This window comes from Chionomys nivalis, chromosome 7 (genome assembly GCF_950005125.1).
Source record: "Chionomys nivalis chromosome 7, mChiNiv1.1, whole genome shotgun sequence".
Classification (NCBI taxonomy): domain Eukaryota; kingdom Metazoa; phylum Chordata; class Mammalia; order Rodentia; family Cricetidae; genus Chionomys; species Chionomys nivalis.
In genome coordinates, this window is record NC_080092.1 from 101,899,336 (window position 1) to 101,920,161 (window position 20,826).

The 20,826-nt window shown below is 47.3% G+C and overlaps 2 protein-coding genes across 2 annotated transcripts in view; both read left to right on the plus strand.

The window, feature by feature from the left end:
* Nucleotides 1-907: 907 nt before the first annotated feature.
* Nucleotides 908-14,595, plus strand: Fn3k (fructosamine 3 kinase). Its single transcript, XM_057774430.1, has 6 exons — nt 908-1,579; nt 3,899-4,050; nt 6,600-6,691; nt 7,280-7,362; nt 12,672-12,794; nt 13,675-14,595. The coding sequence occupies exons 1-6, from the start codon at nt 1,439-1,441 to the stop codon at nt 14,011-14,013; spliced, it is 930 nt and encodes a 309-aa protein (XP_057630413.1). The 5' UTR covers nt 908-1,438; the 3' UTR covers nt 14,014-14,595.
* Nucleotides 14,596-14,818: 223 nt separating this feature from the next.
* Tbcd (tubulin folding cofactor D) overlaps nt 14,819-20,826 on the plus strand; it is a 151,190-nt gene continuing 145,182 nt past the window's right edge. Inside the window, exons 1-2 of the mRNA XM_057774425.1 lie at nt 14,819-15,845; nt 17,107-17,157. Of these exons, the coding sequence (XP_057630408.1) occupies nt 15,620-15,845; nt 17,107-17,157 (277 nt within the window). The 5' untranslated portion in view covers nt 14,819-15,619. The remainder of the gene's footprint in view (nt 15,846-17,106; nt 17,158-20,826) is intronic.

Consider the following 20,826-nt stretch of genomic DNA (forward strand, 5'->3'; position numbering starts at 1 on the left):
AGCTTCTAAGATAGGCTTGCTGATTGTGGCCTCATGCACATTATCTCTCCTGTGCTTTGAGCTTCACCTCACAGTGGCTTCAGCCTTAATATGAGGGTGTCTGATTGGGGTCAGAGTTGCCAAACTGTCAGCTGGCAGGTCAGGAGGGAAACCCTGAACCACATGGTACAGTCAGGCTTTCGATGACACATCGTGGGCCCTGAGGCAAGGATTCAGAGGATGGAACCCAAAGCCAGATTTGGTTTAAAATATTCTGAGCTACATCCCAGCACTGGGTCGGGTGCAAGTCAACTCCTCTGTGCTTCGATTTCTTTACAGAGAAGGTGGGAAGTAACTATAGGATCCTCTCACAGGACAGCTGTGGACTTAGCTGACATTCACTCGTGTGCCGGCACACACGGAAAGTTCAGCAATGGATCACTCACCCCACTGGAGACATTACAGAAAGGAGGGCACCAGCACCTCATGGTGGGGGCTGGGATTTGAGGCAGCCTCTCCTAAAGCCCTTGAGGGTTACCTCGGCACAGACGGTCCCCTATACCAGTCTGTGAAGGTGTTCTTGTATACGTGTGTGTGTGTGTGCGTGCGCGCCCCTGTATATATATGAACATATGTGTCTTGAAACTTCTTTCCTATCATGGCTATCCAGAGTCCCACCTACCTTGGGTGGGGCAGGCTGCTGCTATCATAACCCCCAGCGCAGCTTTTATCACCCAGCCCTGTAGCACTAAAGGTGCCACTAGGCCTAGCTAGGGCACCCCCCGCACCCCCCTGGCTAGGACTCCACCCTACTCTGTCCAGTGAGAGCCTAGCTAAGCTTATAGCCTATCCACAGGCTAGCTGAGTCTCCAGGCTGTGCCTTGTGTTGCAAGGATAAAGAAGCCCTGGCCCAAATCTTCCTGTGGGTCACTCCTGATCCACCCAGTTGTACAGGGCCCACAGGGCCAAGGGTGGACCCCAGATGGTGCAGACAGATATACTGGGACTTCACATGTATGCTGTGAGGACACAGGACACTTTCTGTCTCCCAGGCTTTACCGAACACTCAAGATCAGGTCTGCCAGTCCTGCTCCCCTGGGATGAGTCAACCTGGAGTAGAAATTCCGGAATGAGCCTAGTAGGAGAGCTTTGAGAGCCTTTGCATCCCTGCTACCCCGGGGAAGAGATTGTTTTGGAGAGAAATAGCTGTCTGGTAGAATTCCCCCTTCTTCCCCCTCCCATCTCAGCTCTAGTGCAATAGGAGCTTGTAGGGATAGTGCGCACCCGAGTGGCCGCTGGGAGCCAGGAGGCCGCGTCACTGGGTCCGGACCTTGTCGTGACCGCCCAGCAGTCACCACCACCCCCGCCCCCTCACTGCTTGTTCGCGCGGCGTGTTTACTTCTGGTACCCGGGTCCCCTCCTCTGTGTCATCTCCCTGGATTCTGGTCCTCTGGTCTCCATGGAGCAGCTGCTGCGCGCCGAGCTGCGCACCAAGACACTGCGGGCCTTTGGGAGCTCCGGGGCCGGCTGCATCAGTGAAGGCCGTGCCTACGACACCGACGCTGGTCCGGTGTTTGTCAAGGTCAACCGCAGGACGCAGGTGCGCTGAGGGGTGTGCAGGATGGAATCTGGGGAGGGGGAAAGAGGAATGCACGGTTCCTGGAAGTAGTGGGGGGAACTAGACCTGGTTCCCTACCCTCCCTGAAGGGTCAGCTCCTGCAGGGAGGCTTCCTCTTAGGACTGAAGGATTTGTCTTTGATGTATAATCACTTTTTTGCTTTAAATTTCTGTAGTCATTGATCATGGAGATGAGTCTCAGCTGTAAACACCATCTGCCCACATCTGGTCTCTGCCTTGAGCTCAGCTCCAGCATTCTGGGGAAAGACAGGAGTCCCACGGCCAGGCTAGCACTATCTTCCTCACAAGCTCTGGAGTTACTAGGAGACCTTAAGATATTCCTGTTTAAGAATATATGGAGCCAGGAATAGCGACTCACATTTATAAGCAAAGTACTTAGGAGGCTGAGGATGGTAAGTCTCAAGCCAGCCTGGGCCGCATGAGGAGACCCTGACTCAAAACAGAACTAACAACAACAAAAGAATGTATGAAAAACTATAAGACAGATGGACAGCGCTGGCTAGAGGCCCCAAGAGCAAGCTGCTGATGGCACAGTCGGGTGCTCCCCCAGTTCTGGGGGTTTCCAGAGGTCCTATGCTCGGATGTAGCTCTGGAAGGTGGTGCCAGTAGGTACGCTGACTGTGGGGGAGAAGAGGATCCCAGAGCAGCCCTTTTCGGTCCCCCAATATCATTAGAGATGGTGTCAGGAATAGGATTAGCCTGCATTCTCTGTACTGTTGGAATCGTTTGGAGGTTTACCCTGGAGACATGGCTGGGGTTTGCAGATGCCCTCCCATCCAGGATACCCAACCCTTGCCTCTTGGTCCCAAGTGCAGGTTGGCAGTTTGAGATACCTGCCAGACGTTCCTCTTGGAAATCTGAGTTAAAGGAGAAGAATTCTTTTCATGTGTGATAAATTATTTTCGTGTTTTGGCTTCAAGTTTCATTTTTTTAAATTAAAAACATTCAATTATTTTTTATATATGCGTGTGTGTGTGTGTATGTGTGACTTACACACACCATGACATATATAGAAGTCAGTGGACAACCTTTTGGGGAGTTGGTTCTGTTTTTATGCCTTGTTTTGTGGTAAGGTCTCTCTTGTTTCTGCCCCTACAAAGCATGTTCCAGGGTAGCTGGTCTCAAAGATTCTAGGCAATTTTGCTGTCTCTGCCTCCTGTCATGTAGCGGGAGGGCTTGGATTACATGTGCACAGCATGAGGTCTGACTTTGCATGTGGGCTCTGGGGATCAAAGCTGGGTCATCAGCTTGTGTGGTAAATGCTTTTACCTACAAGTGTCATCTATTTTTAATTTTTAAAAACCTATGCTTCTAGCCAGGTGGTGGTGGTGCACGCCTTTAATCCCAGCACTCAGGAGACAGAGGCAGGTAGATGCCTGTGAGTTCCAGGCCAGCCTGGTCTACAGAACGGGTTCTGGGACAACCAAGGCTACACAGTGAGACCCTGTCTCAAAAAACCAAACCAAACAAACAGGCACCCCATGATCCTATATAGATAGAAGTATTCACAAACCCCATGATAAAGGCATTTTTTGTGGGGTACTGAGGATTTCATTCAGTAGTACAGCATTGCCTAGTATGTACAATCTCCTGGGCTCAGTCATCAGTACCATAGATAAATAAGTAAATAAATAAAATGCATGTTTTTCACCACGGTATGAACAATATGTAAGTTTGCCTAAAAATAAAATGGGATATTTGTAGAAATAGTTTAGGAACAAGAAAGCCTCTGGGTGCCAGCAAAAGCCTTACAGGCAAGCAGGCTGTATGAGTCTTTTGTAGCTTCTCTAGTCCCTGCTAGAACTCAGCCAGGCCCTACTGACCTCCCCGCTCTGCCTTCTCTGACCCAAATCTGAGCCCAGGTAATTTCTACCATGCCCAAGGCTGCCTGTTCCCACTCAGAGGCAGGAAAGAAAGCAGAACCATGGAGGACCCAGGCCCCATCTCGGACTTTTTGTTAGGTCTCATCTGACTTGTGCCTGCTCCTCCTGTCACCACTTGTCATCCCCTTGTGGTCTGTGCATCTCCCACAGCAAGGCTTTGCTGTGTGGGTCTTCACACAGACACCTTGAGTGCTGGCCTCGGGTTTGTCCTTCTTACCTGAAGGGGTCCCTTTCGCACCCTGGCCTTGAGGGGTGCATGTGAGGTTGTTTTTCAGTAATTGAAGGCACTTGGTTTTGTGGCTTGTGTCGAGGGCCATGCGTCCCTTGGACTGTCTAGCAAGGCCCCTGTGAGAGTCCAGGTTAGCGGAGCTGACAGTGTTCATGGCATTTGGATGCAGGCCCGGCAGATGTTTGAGGGAGAGATGGCAAGCCTGGAGGCCCTCCGCAGCACCGGCTTGGTGCGGGTACCTAAGCCCATGAAGGTGATTGACTTGCCAGGAGGTGGGGCTGCCTTTGTGATGGAATATTTGAAGATGAAGAGCCTGAGCAGGTGAGTATATTTGTGTGTATGGGAAAGGGAGGGTCATGTGTGCACATGTATGGGGAGAGGGAGGAGGGCCATGTGTGCACGCATATGGGGAGAGGGAGGGCCATGTGTGCACATAGAGACACACAGACGGGAAGAGAGAGACAGGGAAAGGCTGGCATAAATACAGTGAGGCAGGTACAGAGGAAAGAGGCAGGGACAGACAGACACATAGACAGAAGACACGGGGGAATAGAAATAGAGAAGACAGACGAAACAGGTGGAGAGAAAGAAGTGGAAGAGGGGACACTAGGGAGCAGCCTCTGAGAGAAATGGACTGAGAGAAAGAGAAAGAGCACTAGGAAGAAGCCTCTGCTGAGCTTGCATAACTCAGTCCAGTGGCCAGAGTCCTTTTTTTTTTTTTTTAAAGGTGTTACTATGTACCCCTGACTGGCCTTGAACTCACTATGTAAACCAGCCTAGCCTCTGCCTTCCAAGTGCTGGGATTAAAGGTGTGCATCACCATGCCTGACTGGCTGTCAGAGTCCATGTTTTAAAGATTTACTTTTATTAGACACATATGTTTGTCTACAGGTACATGCACCAAGTGCATGTCTGTGACTCCAGAGGCTAGACAAGGGTGTTGGATTTCCTGGAACTAGAATTAGAGATGTTTTGTGGCTGTCACATGGGTACTAGGAACCTGGGTCTGATGCAGGTACTCTGAACAGATGAGCTGTTTCTTCTTTCTTTAGCTCCCGTCCCTGGAGTCCACTCTTTATTGTTCTGCTTTCCTCTTATTGGACCTGAGATCTTGAAACTGAAGCTTCTATTAATTCTTCAACTTTCATAAGAATAACAACTTGTCTTTCTCTGCTAAATTTAAAAAAATACTTATTTTATGTGTATTGGTGTTTTGCCTGCATGTATATCTGTGCACCACATTGTATACTGCCCTCAGAAGCCAGAAGAGGGGGTTGGATCCCCTCAACCTGGAGTTATAGAAGGTGTGAGCCATCATGTAGGTGCTGGAATTGAACCCAGTTCCTCTGGAAGAGCAGCCAGTGCTCTTAACGGCTGAGCCGTCTCTCAAGCCCCCATTCTTAATCCATTAATCAAGACAAAGATGATTGTTGTTTGTTGTAGGAAGGCCACTTGTTTGTTCCCGGCTGATCAGCCCAAAGTAACCACATAGGAACTGTATTAATTAAATCCTTGCTTGGCCCATTAGCTCTAGCTTCTTATTGGCTAACTCTTACAACTTAATTTAACCCATTTCTATTAATCTGCGTATCACCACATGACTGTTGCTTACCAGCAAGGTTCTGGCGTCTGTCCCCTGCCATGGCTATGTGGCATCTCCTGACTCCGCCTTCTTTCTCCCAGAATTCAGTTTAGTTTTCCCCGCCTAGCTCTACTCTACCCTATCACAGGCCAAGGCAAATTCTTTATTCATTCACCAATAAAAGCAAGGCATATCAGAAGGGTTTCATTTTGTTTTATTTTGGTGAGTTCAGCTGTGATGAGGCTGCATAAAGTAAGTGTATTTGACTAAGTTCCTTCCTTTGTGCTATGTAGTATATTAATCCAGTTTGGGCTGAGAGAGGCTGATCAACTATCTGGCATCCTAATCTTTTCCTCTATTACAGTCATGGATGTTTGTAGTAGGAGCTGCGGGCAGCGTTCCTGCCACCCGGCTCCCGCCGCCTGGCTAGCTTAAGCCCCGAAACAATTACACGGAAACTGTATTCTTTTAAACACTGCTTGGCCCATTGGTTCTAGCCTCTTAATAGCTAATTCTCACATCTTTCCTAACCCATATTTAGTAATCTGTGTAGCACCAGTCTTACCGGGAAAGATTCAGCATGTCTGACCTGGCGGCTTGCTTCATCGCGGCTGCCCTGGAGAGGAGAGGCATGGCGTCTGAGCTCACTTCCTCTTCCTCCCGGCATTCTGTTCTGTCTACTCCGCCTATCTAAATTCTAACTTATCAGGCCAAGCAGTTTCTTTATTAATTAACCAATGAAATCCCACATCAGATGTTCTGTGTGAAGAACAAACTCTGGTTCAGATGGCATCAGCATTTTATCAACAGGGAGTTGCCGTAGCTTGCACCTCAGCATGTGACTGTGGTCCCAGGGTTTCTCTATATTTAGTTCACATTTCTATAAGTTTAGAGCTGAGTGTTTTTTATTTACTGACCAACATCTGCTAAGATGCTACAGACATGATCACAAAGGCCCTTGTGATACTTTTTTGTTTTTTAGAAAGGGCTTATTATTTTACTTTTAAGAGTATTTTTAAAGTATTTACAACATTTCTTTTTTTTTGTTTTGTTTTGTTTTGTTTTTTCGAGACAGGGTTTCTCTGTGGTTTTGGAGCTTGTCCTGGAACTAGCTCTTATAGACCAGGCTGGTCTCGAACTCACAGAGATCCGCCTGCCTCTGCCTCCCAAGTGCTGGGATTAAAGGCGTGCGCCACCACTACCCGGCTTACAACACATCTCAAAGCAGAACATGCTGACTAGTGTTATTTGTCTGCCATTTTAACTGCTGCCTTTCTTCTTTCTTTAGCCAGGCATCAAAGCTCGGGGACCAGATGGCAGATTTGCACCTTTACAACCAGAAGCTCAGGGAGAAGGCCAAGGCCCGGGAGAACACAGTGGGTCAGTTCAGTTCACCCTGGCCCATCAGCTCTCTTAGATGGGTCTTCATGCTGCTTCTTGATGGCATTTTAATAATGGGTTGAATGGCGTAGCATCTCCCTTTATAGTTCATCAAACAACTTTTTCTTTATTCGTGTGTGTGCACGTGTGCGTGTGTATGTGCGCGCGCAAGAGAGAGAGAGGGAGGGAGGGAGGGAGGGAGGGAGGGAGAGAGAGGCAGGCATGTTCAGGTACTTGCTGGGGTTGATTTGCCCCTGATCCTCTAGAGGCAGAGTTGCAGGTAGTTATAGGTTGCTTAACCCAGGTGCCGGGGTCATCTCTCCAGCCCCAAATACACTGTGAAAATGAGATGATTAAGTAATTTTAACGAAGTTGATAAATGAGTAGAACTGACTACTGACCAACCCGTCCCACAGTCTGTCCATTGGTCTAGGGTAGAAAAGCCCCGGTGAATCTATGTGCTGGCTACTCACTTTCATGCGTAGTGAGCTCTCAGATGACCAGTGTCTGAGCCATTTGTGTGCCTGCAGCCAGGTCTGTAGGTCATTCTCCTAAGGTCTGGTTCCCACAACAGATTTCTGTTGACAGGCTGTGGGGCCGAGGGTGCCGAGCCCCAGGGTGTGACCAAGTTCGGCTTCAACACAGTGACGTGCTGCGGCTTCATCCCACAGGTGAGTGTCTGAGTGAGGGCGTCTCTACTTAGTGATGGCCATTCTTGAGGCTCCAGTGCTTGACTGATGTCCTTCCATGAAGTGCCAGTGGCTGACCCCTTGTGTGCAACAGAGTGCCAGTTCTCCAGATACCAGAGCGCTCAACCGTTGTTTCTGAAGGCAGAGTGTAGGCGGTGACGCCTATGACAGATGTGAAGGCTACCCGAGCCAGGCTTGGAGGGAGTCAGCTGATCGGCATTCCAGGTGGGGGCACCAGTGATGCTGTAGGAGGGCACCAGGCCAGTTTAAGAGTCTGCAGAGTGTAGACTGGGTGATGCCAAGGATCAAGCCCTTATCACTCAGGTCCTTTTCCAAGGCTGCTAACATGATTGTCCTTTATTATAATACAATTGAGATGTAATTCATGTAACACAAAACTCTCCATTTTTTTTTTCTTTTTTTTTTTTTCTTTTTTTTTTTGACAGGGTTTCTCTGTGGTTTTGGAGTCTGTCCTGGAACTAGCTCTTGTAGACCAGGCTGGTCTCGAACTCACAGGGATCCGCCTGTCTCTGCCTCCCGAGTGCTGGGATTAAAGGCGTGCGCCACCACCGCCCGGCTCTCCATTTTATTTTGTTTGACTTTTCAGGACAGAGTTTCTCTGTGTAACAGCCCTGGCTATCCTGGGATACCCTCTGTAGACCAGGCTGGTCTCAGACTCATAGAGATTTGCCTCCCTTCACCATGCCCAGCTAAAGCTCTCCCTTTTAAAGTGTATCGTTCAATGGTTTTTTTAGTACAATTGCAGTGATAATGCAAGTATAACTGTTATCTTGTGTCCAAGTTCTAGCCAGACCCTTACTGCTTAGTCTCTGAGGTCAGAGGAGGTCAGGTGTGTCCAGGCGATATGTCTATGGATTCCTATGTCTCATTCCAGAATATTTTCATCACCCAATAGCAACTCCTGTTAGCAGTCACCCCCTTTTCTGCCTTCCCTTAGCACCAGCCATCACAGACTTACTGTACATCATCTCTATGCTCGTTCTAGACATTCTGTGATGGCAACATTGTATAACATGTGACCTGTGTCCTGTTTCTTTCACTTACTACAGTCTTTTCAAGGTTAATCTACACTGCACGATTAATAAAAACCCAGAGAGAGAAATTGGGGTTCAACCTGAAGGTCGAAAAACAAAACAGCCAGTCACTGGCTCTTACCCCTACCTCAGTCTGAAATGGTGATCCTGCCTCCAGGAATCTCAGAATGAGATTCTAGTGCTGGAATTAAAGGCGTGCACCACTACCACCTGGTTTCTATGGCAAACTAGTGTGGCTACTGGGATTAAGGGTGTGTGTCACCACTGCTGATCTGTGGTTGTTTTACTCTCCGAACTTCAGACAAGCTTTATTTATTAAAGTACAAATGAGCCGGGCGGTGGTGGTGCACGCCTTTAATCCCAGCACTCAGGAGGCAGAGGCAGGCGGATCTCTGTGAGTTTGAGTCCAGCCTGGCCTACAAGAGCTAGTTCCAGGACAGGCCCCAAAGCTCTGGAGAAACCTTGTCTTGAAAAACTAACTAACTAACTAACTAACTAAATAAATAAATAAATAAATAAATAAATAAATAAAGTACAAATGAAGTATCACCACACAAGGGCATCATGTTTTACTACTGTATACTTGGAACATATTTTGGACTGGAACCCACAGTTTTTCCTATTATAGTCTCTCAATTGCTGTTATTATAGATGGGAGCCAACATCCCAACATTTTAAAAGGATTTATTTTTATCATGCACTATGTGTAAGATAGAATGAATGCCACATGTACGGGTACCCAAGGAGGTTAGAGGATGGTGTCTGATCCCTCGGAACTGAAGTTACAAGTTGTTGCGAACCATCTGATGTGGATGCTGTGAACCGAACTCTGGTCCTTTGGGAGAGCAGCAAGTACTGTTATCAGCTGAGCCATGTCTCCACTCTCCATTCTTATTATTATGGCTGAATAGCATTGTGGTCTCTTGAGTCACCATCTCAGAACCTTAGGCTTATCTCCTGGGCAGTCTACCTGCCCTACACCTACCTCAGAGAAGCCATTATTAGACTATCTTTTGCTTTTTTTAAGGACAGAATACCTCTTGTATAAGGACCATCTCAATTTAAACCTGTTACTGCTTGAAGGACCAACATTTTCAGTTTTTTCTCTTCTTTGAAACCTTCTCTGACTAGTTGGGCTACTGTAGACTATACTACAGCTCCCCCTGGCATGGGCTGGAGGTGTCTTGTGACAAGATTTTTATGAAGCCCAAGGCAGACTTAGGGATCCCATCCAATAGGCAGCTATGAATCTAAGTCCCAAAACTGTACACAGAAGACTTGCCAAGATCCCCCAGTCTCAGGCAAAACTGACTTTCCTGGCATTGGTGCAGCTGGGGCTAGCATGGGCTCTGTCATCACAGACAAGCATGATTTGTTGTCTTGATTTACACGTTGAGTTAAAGGGCTTCTTGTGGTAGTGGGTCTTCAAAGACTTGGCGGGTGTAGCAGTGTTTTCTCAAATATTTATGAGTTGAGAAATGAAATAGTGTCTAGAACTTGTGTATGAAGCAGAGCCAGAATGGAGCTGGCCAATCAGAAAGACAGAGTGTCTCTGCATTCCCTTCAGACTCTGGGACCGTGAGGCAACTGTGACCTTGTCAGAAGGCATCAGAGTCCAAGCCTGCCTACTTTGAGTAACAACAATATTGTTCTTTAGTTCTTCCAACCAGCCCCAAGCTCCTAGACATCCTACTTCCTAGTTGGATCAAGTGGGCCCTTGAGAGGGGTTGCAGTTATGGTGGGAACTGCTGAAGGTGGACTGTGTAGACCCTAGCACAGTCAATTCTGTTGGGAGCGCTAGTCCAGTTTTCCTGGGAACATATAGGTTGTATTCCCTGCTAAGAACCTAGCAGTGTTCCAAGCATTTTGCCCCATTTGGTAATGAACAAGGTGATGTCACTGATATGTCTTACAGAATAAGAAACTAATTGAGACTAAGTAGCATTCCCAGAGACCATGCGGAGAATGGAGGAACCAGGACTTGACATACAGTCTGGCCTTAGAGATGGCTCTAACCATTACACAGCTGCCTTACTCAGTCCTTACGCTCAGGTGGCACCTGCCTGTAGTAGCTCAGCAGAAAGGTCACGTCACACAGAAAAGTGACCTTGGGAATCTTGGCCCTTCCGTCTAAGTGGCAAGACTGAACTCTGTTACCAAAAGGAAATTGTGTTTCTTGTGACCTTGTTATATCTTCAGGTAAGAGGAGAGCCCCCAGGTACTGGGAGCCATGGCAGGTAAATAGGAACGGTGGGATGCTGAGATGGTGGACTGCAGTGCTCCGGGGATTGCTAGGCCAGGGAGAAGGGCTCCTTTGAGGTGCACCTGGCACTAGGGAGTAAAGCCTGGGATAAATGCCTGAAGCACCCAGGAAAGACTCACGGAAGAGGAGGACGACCAGGACTACATAGGCTGCCTGCCAGGTTCAGAATGCACTCCAAAAGCTCTGCCTCAGGGGTTCTCAGAGCAGCCTTGGAATAGCCTTAGCCATTCTATCTCCATGGAAGCCTAGGTGACACAGATTGCACCTATTTCAGCTGTACAGTTTGATAACTCGGCCAGCCAGCCACAGATTGCTTGCTGCAGGTGGAAATGAGTACTGTACAACCTCTCCCTGTAACCCATCCCTGTGTCAGGACACCCGCAGGTCTACTTTCCGCACTGCAGATTTGCCTGTGTTCTGTGAAGTTTTATATAAATATAATCATACAGTGTGTCCCCCTTCGCTTTTTTTCACTCTGACATATTTCGCTCCATATAATTATTTCGATATGGTCTATGTCAAATCTTTTGAAGTTTATACATGAAATCCGTTCATGTCAAGTGTGTACAAAGTCTATTCCAGTGTATGGAATAGCTATGATCTCTGTCTACCCGTTCATCTGCTGATGGATTTCTGTTGTTCCTAACGTGTTTTTGATAAATAAAGCTGCCATGAACCTTTGTGTAAGTCATTGTGTAAAAGTACTTTATCTTGGGTGTATACAGGAGACCCGAGACAGGAAAGCCTGGGTAGCGCAGTAGGTTCTTACTTAGGCTTTGTGAAACTGCCCCGTGGGGCTGAGAGGTGGTTAAGAGTACATACTGCTTTTCGGGAGAACTTGAGTTTGGTTCACTGCCACCTCTCACTTCAGCTTCAGGGGATCTGATGCCCTCTCTTGTCCTTTGCAGGTCCCACGCATCTGTGGCACACTCTCACAGATCTGTGGCACACTCTCACAGATCCGTGGCACACCCTCACAGATCCGTGGCACACCCTCACAGATCCATGACTTACTCTCACAGAAATGTGGCACACTCTCACAGATCCGTGGCATACTCTGTGAGATTTCACTCATTTTATTTGTCCACTCTTAACCTCAGTTTTTTTTTCCTCTGCCAAAGACCCGATGTGCCACCCTTAGTGAAAATGTGCCTTCCTGCATGACTTGTTTCAAAATATATTCCAAATTTTATGTGAGATACGCACACATAAAATTTAAAAATAGATTAAAAAATAACAAAAAACTGTTCATGCTTCCAAAGAGGTTGTACCAGTCTCATCAGCTCATATAAGAATTCCAGTTTTTTTCTACTCTTACCTACACTGGATGTTTTCTGTAGTTGTTTTCAGTTGAAGCTGGAGAGAAACATTCACTTTAGATTCCATTTTGTATTTCTGTCATGACTGGTGATGTGGAATAAGCATATGTGGACACACACATTTGATCACTGTATGTCTTCTTTAGCGTATGTGGGCACACACATTTGATAACTGTATGTCTTCTTTAGCATATGTGGACGTGCACATTTGATAACCATATGTCTTCTTGAGCATATGTGTGCACATTTGATAACTGTATGTTTTCTTTTCCTTTCCCTTCTTGAGACAGGGTCTCACTATATAATCCTGTCTGACTTGGAAGTTGAAATGTAGACCAGGCTGGCTTTGAGCTTGCTACGGTCCTCCTACCTGAGCCTCCCAAGGGCTGAGGTTACAGCTGTGGATCACTATGCCAGGCAAAAGCCAATTATTATTTTTTAAAATTGAGCCAGATATGGTGTATGCCTGTATAATCCCAGAAGTTTGGAAAGTGGAGGCAAAAGAATTAGAAATTCTGAGGCATTCTTGGCTACATAGCATGAGGGCTTGGGTTCGGATCCCTGGCCCTGCTGTGGAAATGCTGGGCACCGTGTCATGTACCTGCAATTGCCTATACTGTAGTCACAGTGCTGGCTTCTCCTCTCGTTGCTCAGGTGAACGAATGGCAGGATGACTGGCCAACCTTTTTCACGCAACACCGGCTCCAAGCACAGCTGAACCTCATTGAAAGGGACTATGCTGACCGGGAGACACAAGAACTGTGGTCAAGACTACAGGTGGGCATACCTCTTCTCTCGAAAGAGGCTGTCTCTCATGAACCCACCACATGCATGTGGGGGCCTCTCAGGACTGAGTCAGAGTTGGGATGGTCAGGCTGTGGGTACAATAGCCACCACTTTCTCACCCCGTGGGTGGGTGGAGGGATGGGACAGACCCTTGGCTCATAGATTTCACTCATTTTATTTGTCCACTCTTAACCTCAGTTTTTTTTTTCCTCTGCCAAAGACCCGATGTGCCACCCTTAGTGAAAATGTGCCTTCCTGCATGACTTGTTTCAAAATATATTCCAAATTATTAGGAACACAGTTCATCTATCAGTCTAGGGCAGTGATTGTCAGCCTGTGGGTTGTCACCCCTGGGGATCAAACGACCCTTTCACAGGGTCACATACCACATATCCTGCATATCAGATGTTTACATTACAATTCATAACAGTAGCAAAATTATGAAGTAGCAACAAAATAATTTTATGGTTAGAAGTCACCACAACATGAGGAACAGTATTAGAGGGTTAAAGCATTAGGAAGGCTGAGAACCACTGGTTTAGGGTAAACATGCATCAAAGTAATGTTATTTAACAGAAAAAATTTGGGTACATATGTACAATAAACTAAAAACACAGCTCAGAGGGTAGGCACCAAACTGGTTCACAGTCTACAGCATAAAACTAACTTCTGAGATTTCCCATAAAGCTTTTGGACTCATTTGATTAGTTCCCAGAAAGCTGCATTCCTGAATCAGGTGAGCCCTTTCACTGGACCCGACAGATTTTTTGGTTGGACTCTAGATGAATCCATGGCTCTGCTCTATTTCCAAGCTCCGGATAATGAACCCATGGGCCTCTGAGTCCCACATTTGCAACGCTTTCTCTTCTAGGTGAAGATCCCGGACCTGTTCTCTGGTGTAGAGATTGTCCCTGCCCTCCTCCATGGAGACCTCTGGTCTGGCAATGTGGCGGAGGATGACCAGGGGCCCATTATTTACGATCCAGCTTCCTTCTATGGCCATTCTGAGTTTGAACTGGCAATCGCACTGATGTTTGGGGGGTTCCCCAGATCCTTCTTCACTGCCTACCACCAGAAGATCCCCAAGGCTCCAGGGTTCGACAAGCGCTTGCTGCTCTATCAGCTCTTCAACTACCTAAACCACTGGAACCACTTTGGGAGGGAGTATAGAAGCCCATCCTTGGGCGTGATGAGGAAGCTGCTCAGGTAGCAGAGGGCTGGGACCTAATAAAAAGTCAATCGGGACCCCAACTGGGCTAATTTGGAGTTGGCCTCCAACAAGTTCATCAAGAATGGGCTGTGAGGCTGCGGCAGTGCTGACAGAGGGAGCTGTGTATGTCGCTCCTGCTGATGCTGGCATCTGATACAGCATCACTGTTCTCAGCAAGTTCCCACCTCAGCGGCTGCAGCCCCAAGTGCCACAGTTGGGTAGGAAGGACCGCCCCCACCATGACTCTGGTCATTCAGTTGCAATTGCCACCAGACCCTCTTCAGTACCTCACTTTTTTCCCTACTTTTTTTTTAGAGATTATTTTGTGTATATGTGTGTTCAAATGTGTATGTATAGGTTAGAGTACAAACCTTGTGTTTTCTCTTCTTCCACTATGTGGGAACCAAACTTGTTGGTTATCCACAACATATCCAAGAAGACTGCTCTGACATGGATTTAAGCCAATAGAAACTCTTTATTAGCCAGCCAGTGACTACAGCAGGTGTTTGGAATCCCAGCATAGCATTGAGTCTTTCTCAGGGTGAGCTTTTTGTTTGTTTGTTTTCTTTTTCGAGACAGGGTTTCTCTGTGTTGCTTTGGAGCCAGTCCTGGAACTAGCTCTTGTAGACCAGGCTGGCCTAAAACTCACAGAGATCCACCTGCTTCTGCCTCCCAAGTGCTGGGAATAAAAGCGTGCGCCACCACCACCTGGCTCAGGGTGAGCTTTTAAGCTCAAAAACCATATCCTGGACTGATATATTTTACTTAACAAGAACAGTTGGTCAGAAGTGGAACTACAGAAGCCAAAAAAAGCAAGGTTAGTATATTTAGAGACTTTCTTAGGACTATGGATTTTGATGGGTTAAGTTTTTGTTTTCAGTTTAACTGGTGGGTGTTGTCTATATGCTGAGTTTTATAGTCTGAACGGTACTTCCATCATGGAAAGAAAGCCTGGGGCTCTGTTACACACTCGAGTCCTGAGACTTAGTGCGGGAGACTTTACCCACTAAGCTATCTCATCCCTTCACCACCCCACTTTACAGTGAGATCTATTATGTTGGTGAGCGCAGGGCCAGCAGTGTGCAGTCCACACCCCTTGTCAGGGCTGCCTTGGGCGGCCAGCATTGTTCCGATGTTTAAAAAGTCATCGCAAATGCCTTCATGCTGGAACAACATCCCTCTCACAAACCCTATAGTCTCCCACACTCCTATAGCACACCGTAGGCGCTCTGACATCGTCACCTAATTCTCACCCCCCTTCCCTCCACTCAGGCCCTTTCTACTCAGCTTTCCTGCAAAAAACCTCGGTTCCGCCCGGATCTTAAATCCTCCTGTCCAGACGCTCCGCCCCCAGCCCGCCTCCAATCACCCAAATCCATCCCTCGCCTAACTCAGGCCACACTCTCCGCGGCCCCACCCCTACCGGGCTCCACCCACTCCCGGTTGAGGCTGGAGAAGCCTCCCTCATCTTGGTACCGCCCTGTACACCGAGCCGGCTTCGCGCGAGCTGTTTTGTCGGCTGGCGCTCCCTGTAGGGCGGGTCGAAGGTCTCGGGGTGGAGCTGGCGTCTCTCGTGGGGCGCCTCCTTTCTCTCCCGGTTGCCGGTATGGTTCTGACGGAAGCCGCTGGCGGGATGGTCCTGAGCGAGGAGCCGGCTGCGACCACCGCCGCCGAGGAGGAGGAGGAGGAGGAGGTGGAGAATGACGCGCTCTCCAGCGGCGCTGCCCTGGAAGCGTTCGGCGAGAGCGCGGAGACCCGCGCGCTGCTCGGCAGCCTGCCTGCGGTGCACGGCGAGCGCGCGGCCCGGGAGGTGGCGGAGGAACGATTCCGCGGTGCGCGCGGGGGCCCCGAGTTGCTGTCCTGCAGTCATTGCAGCTGGGAGGAAGGGACCTGGGGAGCCATACCTTCTGCCTGTCCTGTATTGCCCGAGAGCAAGCAAAACACACTTGGTTCTTGTCTGCGAGCTGGGAGGGAGCGAGCAGGATTGCCGAGAGCAAAGCTGCCACCTACGGGCGCTTGCGGATTGGGGCGTGTGCTTCTCTGGGGCTCCGCTATGAGGCCATTGGCTCTTCAACCTCAGAGCGCCAGGTTTAACTAGGACCTCGGCTGCAGGCAGGGCAGGAGAGTGGACAATGCCGTTAGGTTCCTTGGGTGGTTCCACATTATCCACGTCTGAGTAGACCTTTGCAGTCGTCTATAATGGAGACTGTCTGTCATAGTTTTTTGTCAACTTGACACAAACCTCTAGAGGTACCTCGAAAAAAAATCTCAAGTAATTGCCACCACCAGATTGGTTTGTAGGCACGTCTTTACAGATGGAGGGCCCAGCCCATTGTGGGCTGGATAAGAGAGACAGCTGAATTTGAGCCTGGGATCAATTCAGTGAGCAACGCTTCCATATAGTTCCTTCTTCTACTGCTTAAATTCATTCCTTAACGTCCCCCAATGTTTGGCTGGGTAAGCCAAATAAACTCTTTCTCAAGTTGGTTTTGGTCAGTTTTTATCACAGGAACAGAAAGCAAACCAGGGCAGTGTCCAAATGAGCCCTTGGATAATTTAAGTTTTATATGTGAGCAAAATCGTTTTTGTGGATTCCTTAGCTAAGAAGATTCTCTCCACAATGTCTTTCTTGCTTTGGAGTGATGGGGCTCTAGTTTTAGGGAAAGGCAAGGGGGTGGGGCTTAGTGGAGGGAGTCTGAAGTGGCAGGTGAGGATTGCAAAGGTAGAGAGATCTCTGGGTTGGGTAGAAGCAGATTAAGTTGCTGGTAGGGGTGGAAAGCAGGTGGCCAGGGTCAGGGAGGTTGTGCAGTCACTGGTTTGAAGATTGTTGGGATGGGAGGGCCTCACGCTTAGCAGGGGAGCATCGAAGATGCGGAAGGGTGTATCTGAAAATGCACGAGAAAGAGGATCCACGAGGACGATGTGGTCACACTGGTCCTCAGGAACGTGTTGGGCATCCATTAGCTAGGTCGGGTGTATCCCTGGGAGTTAGAAAGGCCAAGAAGAGGGACGCTGTCTCATGAGAGTTACCCAGAGGCAACAGGAGAGTTTGTAAAGCCATCTGATTTGATTTTTATATTGTTTTCCTTTTAGTAATTATGGACAAATACCAGGAACAGCCACACCTCCTGGACCCACACCTTGGTAAGCATAGAAGCTGGTGATTTTGATGGTTCAGTATTGATCACCATGAAGGCTTTGTGTGTACCCCTGGCACCTCCGTGTGCTACCGGCAGAAGGTGCCAAATGAAGTGTCCGTAGGGCTGTGTCTTTTTTTGTCTACCATTTGGTTTTATGAGCCTGTGATAATGAAGACCTGGGAGTTCAGAAGTCAATCTAGATTGTGTGCAAATGTGTTTAAGCTACTTTATGCTCGTTGCTATTTAAAGACTACATCTTGGGCTGGAGAGATGGCTCGGTGGTTAAGAGCACTGCCTGCACTTCCGAAGGTCCTGAGTTCAGTTCCCAACAACCACATGGTGGCTCACAACCATCTGTAATGAGATCTGCTGCCTTCTTGAGGAAGAGACCTGGTCAGTCGTCCTCACCAGCTTAGACCGTGAAACCCATTACGGACAAGTTCAACAGAGCCGCCATATGCTGGCTTCCCATGCATGCTTCAGCATTGCTAGAGCAAAGTTTCATTCATTTCTTTTCTCCTTATGTGTGCTTTAGCGTGTTATGTGAACAGCTGTTATCTTCCAGGTAACTCATGCAGGATCATGCGCTTTCTAAGTTCCCGGTTTATCTACACAGCCGTTGATGAGGTCATCTGTCATCTCCATTTTTACAGATGGAGACACTGAGGCTTGGTCTCATGTCTTTAGTATAAGGAGAGTGTGGTACAGGGCTATCCTCTGTACCACCGTCTGTGGAGTTCAGCCGTGTACACTTGCAAAAGATTATCCCAGCTGGGCTTGTTGACTTTTTACACCCCCTCATATGGAGACAAGAATGGGCAGTAAACCTTAGAGTCTGGGTTCTCAACCTGCGGGTCTTGATCCCCCTCATACAAGTCACATATCAGATACCCTGGATATCAGATTTTATATTGTGATTCATAACAGTAAAATTACAGTTATGAAGGAACAATGAAATAGTTTTATGGCTGGGGTTCACCACAATATAAGGAGCAGTGTTAAAGGGTTGCAGCATTAGGAAGGTTGAGAACCACTGTTTCTATAATATTTATATAATAGGGTATATAGATGTGTGTGTGTATATATATATAAAACATAGCACATATATTTTTCTCTATGTATTATACATTGTTCTCTCTCTCTATATATATATACACGTATACTCTAGGCCCTAGAGTATATAGGCCAGGCAAGACTAGAGGAGGGAGACTCCCATCTCTATGGCTATGGGAAAGTCATCTCTGCTGGGTAAAGACTTTTTTGGAAGACACCCACATTCCAGTAAATAACCCCTCACCCATGCTCCATAAAGAAGTCCAGTATATACTCATGGGTTCCCTAGAGTGAACTCTGACGGACTAGTATCTTGGTTTGCCCTTGGGACCTTAGAGGAGGAGTAGGTGTTTTATATCCACCCCTAGGAAGGCATTTTAGTTTGTTTGCTTTTCGTTGCTTTCATTATATTTGAACCTATTTTATATTACATTTTTGTTGTTGTTGTTGTTTGTTTGCATCTTCTGTTTTGAGACAGAGTCTTGCGAAGTAGCACTGGCTGGCCTTAAATTCATGGCAATTCTCCAGCCTCAACCTCCTAAGTATTGGGATTACAGATGTGAAATCTTCTCCTGGCTTGGTTTTTCTTTTCTTTTTTTTTTTTTTTTTTTTTTTTTGAGGTCGGGTCTTGCTATGTATCCTGGGCTGGCTTCAAGTACTCTTGTTTTTGTCTTCTGTTTTTTCCTCTGTGTGTGTGTGTGTGTGTGTGTGTGTGTGTGAGAGTGTGTGTGTGTGTGTGTGTGTGAGAGAGAGAGAGAGAGAGAGAGAGAGAGGACTGATCCAACTGATTTAATCATTGTAGTAACCTCACAGTCCCTGTGGAAGGTCAGTTATCCTAAGCTACATATACATATGGGGGAACTGAGGTACAGGTCTGAGAGGTTCAGTTCCCTGCTGCACAGTTGGTGAGATTGCAGGCAGGATTTACACACCCCCTCCCCTGAACCTCTTGAAGTTGGGTCTTTGGAGGGACCAGTTGCAGACAAGTGGTTGATGTCAGACTGAAGAGTGGGTATTTTGGGTCTTGTCTGATAGTTTTGGATTCCTCATCGTCCCCATGAAACAGATGTGGGCATTGTACAAGAAGTGAAAGAAGCTATTTGACCTCTTCAGGTGACAGCTTTGAATCTGTAGCTCTGCCCTTATTGCCAGACGCTCTGCTGTGTAGCCCAGAGTGTGATGCTTACCGGGTGCTCTCAGTGTTTTGTTTTGTTTTTTTAATGAGTGTAACGACGTAAATGAATGCAGTCAGATTATAAAAATATATACAGCTTTAATGGGGAAATAGACTTACAGGACCACAGGTTCCCACGGAGAACAGGAAAGCAGAAAAGGGGCTGCTGGGATCACGCCCGGCAGATTTATCAGTAAACATTAGCCCGAGGCGAACACGCCCCCAATGGGTGGGGCTTATCTCTACAAATGAGATAGAGTGCTGGGATTAAAGGGGTGCACCCCCCCCCCCCGTTGCCATCCAGTGCTGGGATTAAAGGGGTGCACCACCACTTCCCGTTGCCATCCAGTGCTGGGATTAAAGGGGTGCACAACCACCTCCCATTGCCATCCGGTGCTGGGATTAAAGGGGTGCATCACCACCTCCCGTTGCCATCAAGCACTGGGATTAAAGGGGTGCACCACCACCTCCGGTTGCCATCCAGTGCTTGATGACTTTTTTTTATTGTGGGAAAGAGAGATAGGTCCCTTTTTGAAGAAGACCTCGATGCTTGCTTGTGCTAATCCTTTTCTGTGTGGGATACATTTTGTGACTTCATTTTTGCCTTTTAGTGTTGTGTGTGATATGTTATCCATTGAGGTTTAATATATTTGAGTTTGAACGTTGTCTATTTTTCTTGTGCTTTTTTGTTTGTTTGTTTGTTTCTCAAGAAGGGTTTGATTGTATAACCTAGACCAGCTTTAAATATCTTCCTGCCTCAGCCTCGTGCTAAGATTGGAGGCCTCTGCCAGCAAGCTCAGTCTCTTACTTTGCATTTGGTCTTTGGTAGTAAGCCCAGAATCTAACTCTTTAATTGATTATGTAATGCTTATTAACTGAGTGATCTGGCAGCCCTCCCCCCTGTTTGAAATATAATATTTTAATGTAATTTTTATTTCCGTGGGCATGTGTCAGTTCTCGGAATTGCAGGCAGTCGTTACCTAGCCAGCGTGGTTTCTGGGAACCAAACCTTACTGATTTTCTTTTTACTTGGTTCTGTTTCTGCTTTTGGTTTTTGCTTTATCTTGGTGTTCTGGGATTTTTTGTATTGCATACTGAATTATTTAGTCTTCACAGTGAATTGATTTTTGTAATTAGGAATGTCCTCTAGGTTTTGTGATGTTATTGTTCCTTAAGTCTCTCTGGAGCTCTTCCATTGTATGACTGTCCTGCCCTGCGTTAACCTTTCCTAGTCCTGGGTTCTGATCATGGCCTCCGTACAGACAGGAGAAGGCTGTGTTCCACATTATCCTTGTTGTCCTCTCTTTTCCGTCTCAGTGCATTAGTTCAACCTAGTCTGTTGGTAAATCAGAGCAGTTGTAACAGGTGTCCCTGTAAAACATGGTGTCAGATACCGATTTTAGACATTTTCCCTGTATGTACAAGGGGGAGGGAGTTAAGGTGCGT

Excerpts from the sequence above, each read along its gene's own strand:
- Fn3k (XM_057774430.1), top strand. The coding sequence starts at position 1,439 with ATGGAGCAGCTGCTGCGCGCCGAGCTGCGCACCAAGACACTGCGGGCC. Across the intron at positions 6,692-7,279 it reads GGCCCGGGAGAACACAGTGG|GCTGTGGGGCCGAGGGTGCC; the intron begins GTCAGTTCAGTT and ends TTCTGTTGACAG. Across the intron at positions 12,795-13,674 it reads AACTGTGGTCAAGACTACAG|GTGAAGATCCCGGACCTGTT; the intron begins GTGGGCATACCT and ends TTTCTCTTCTAG.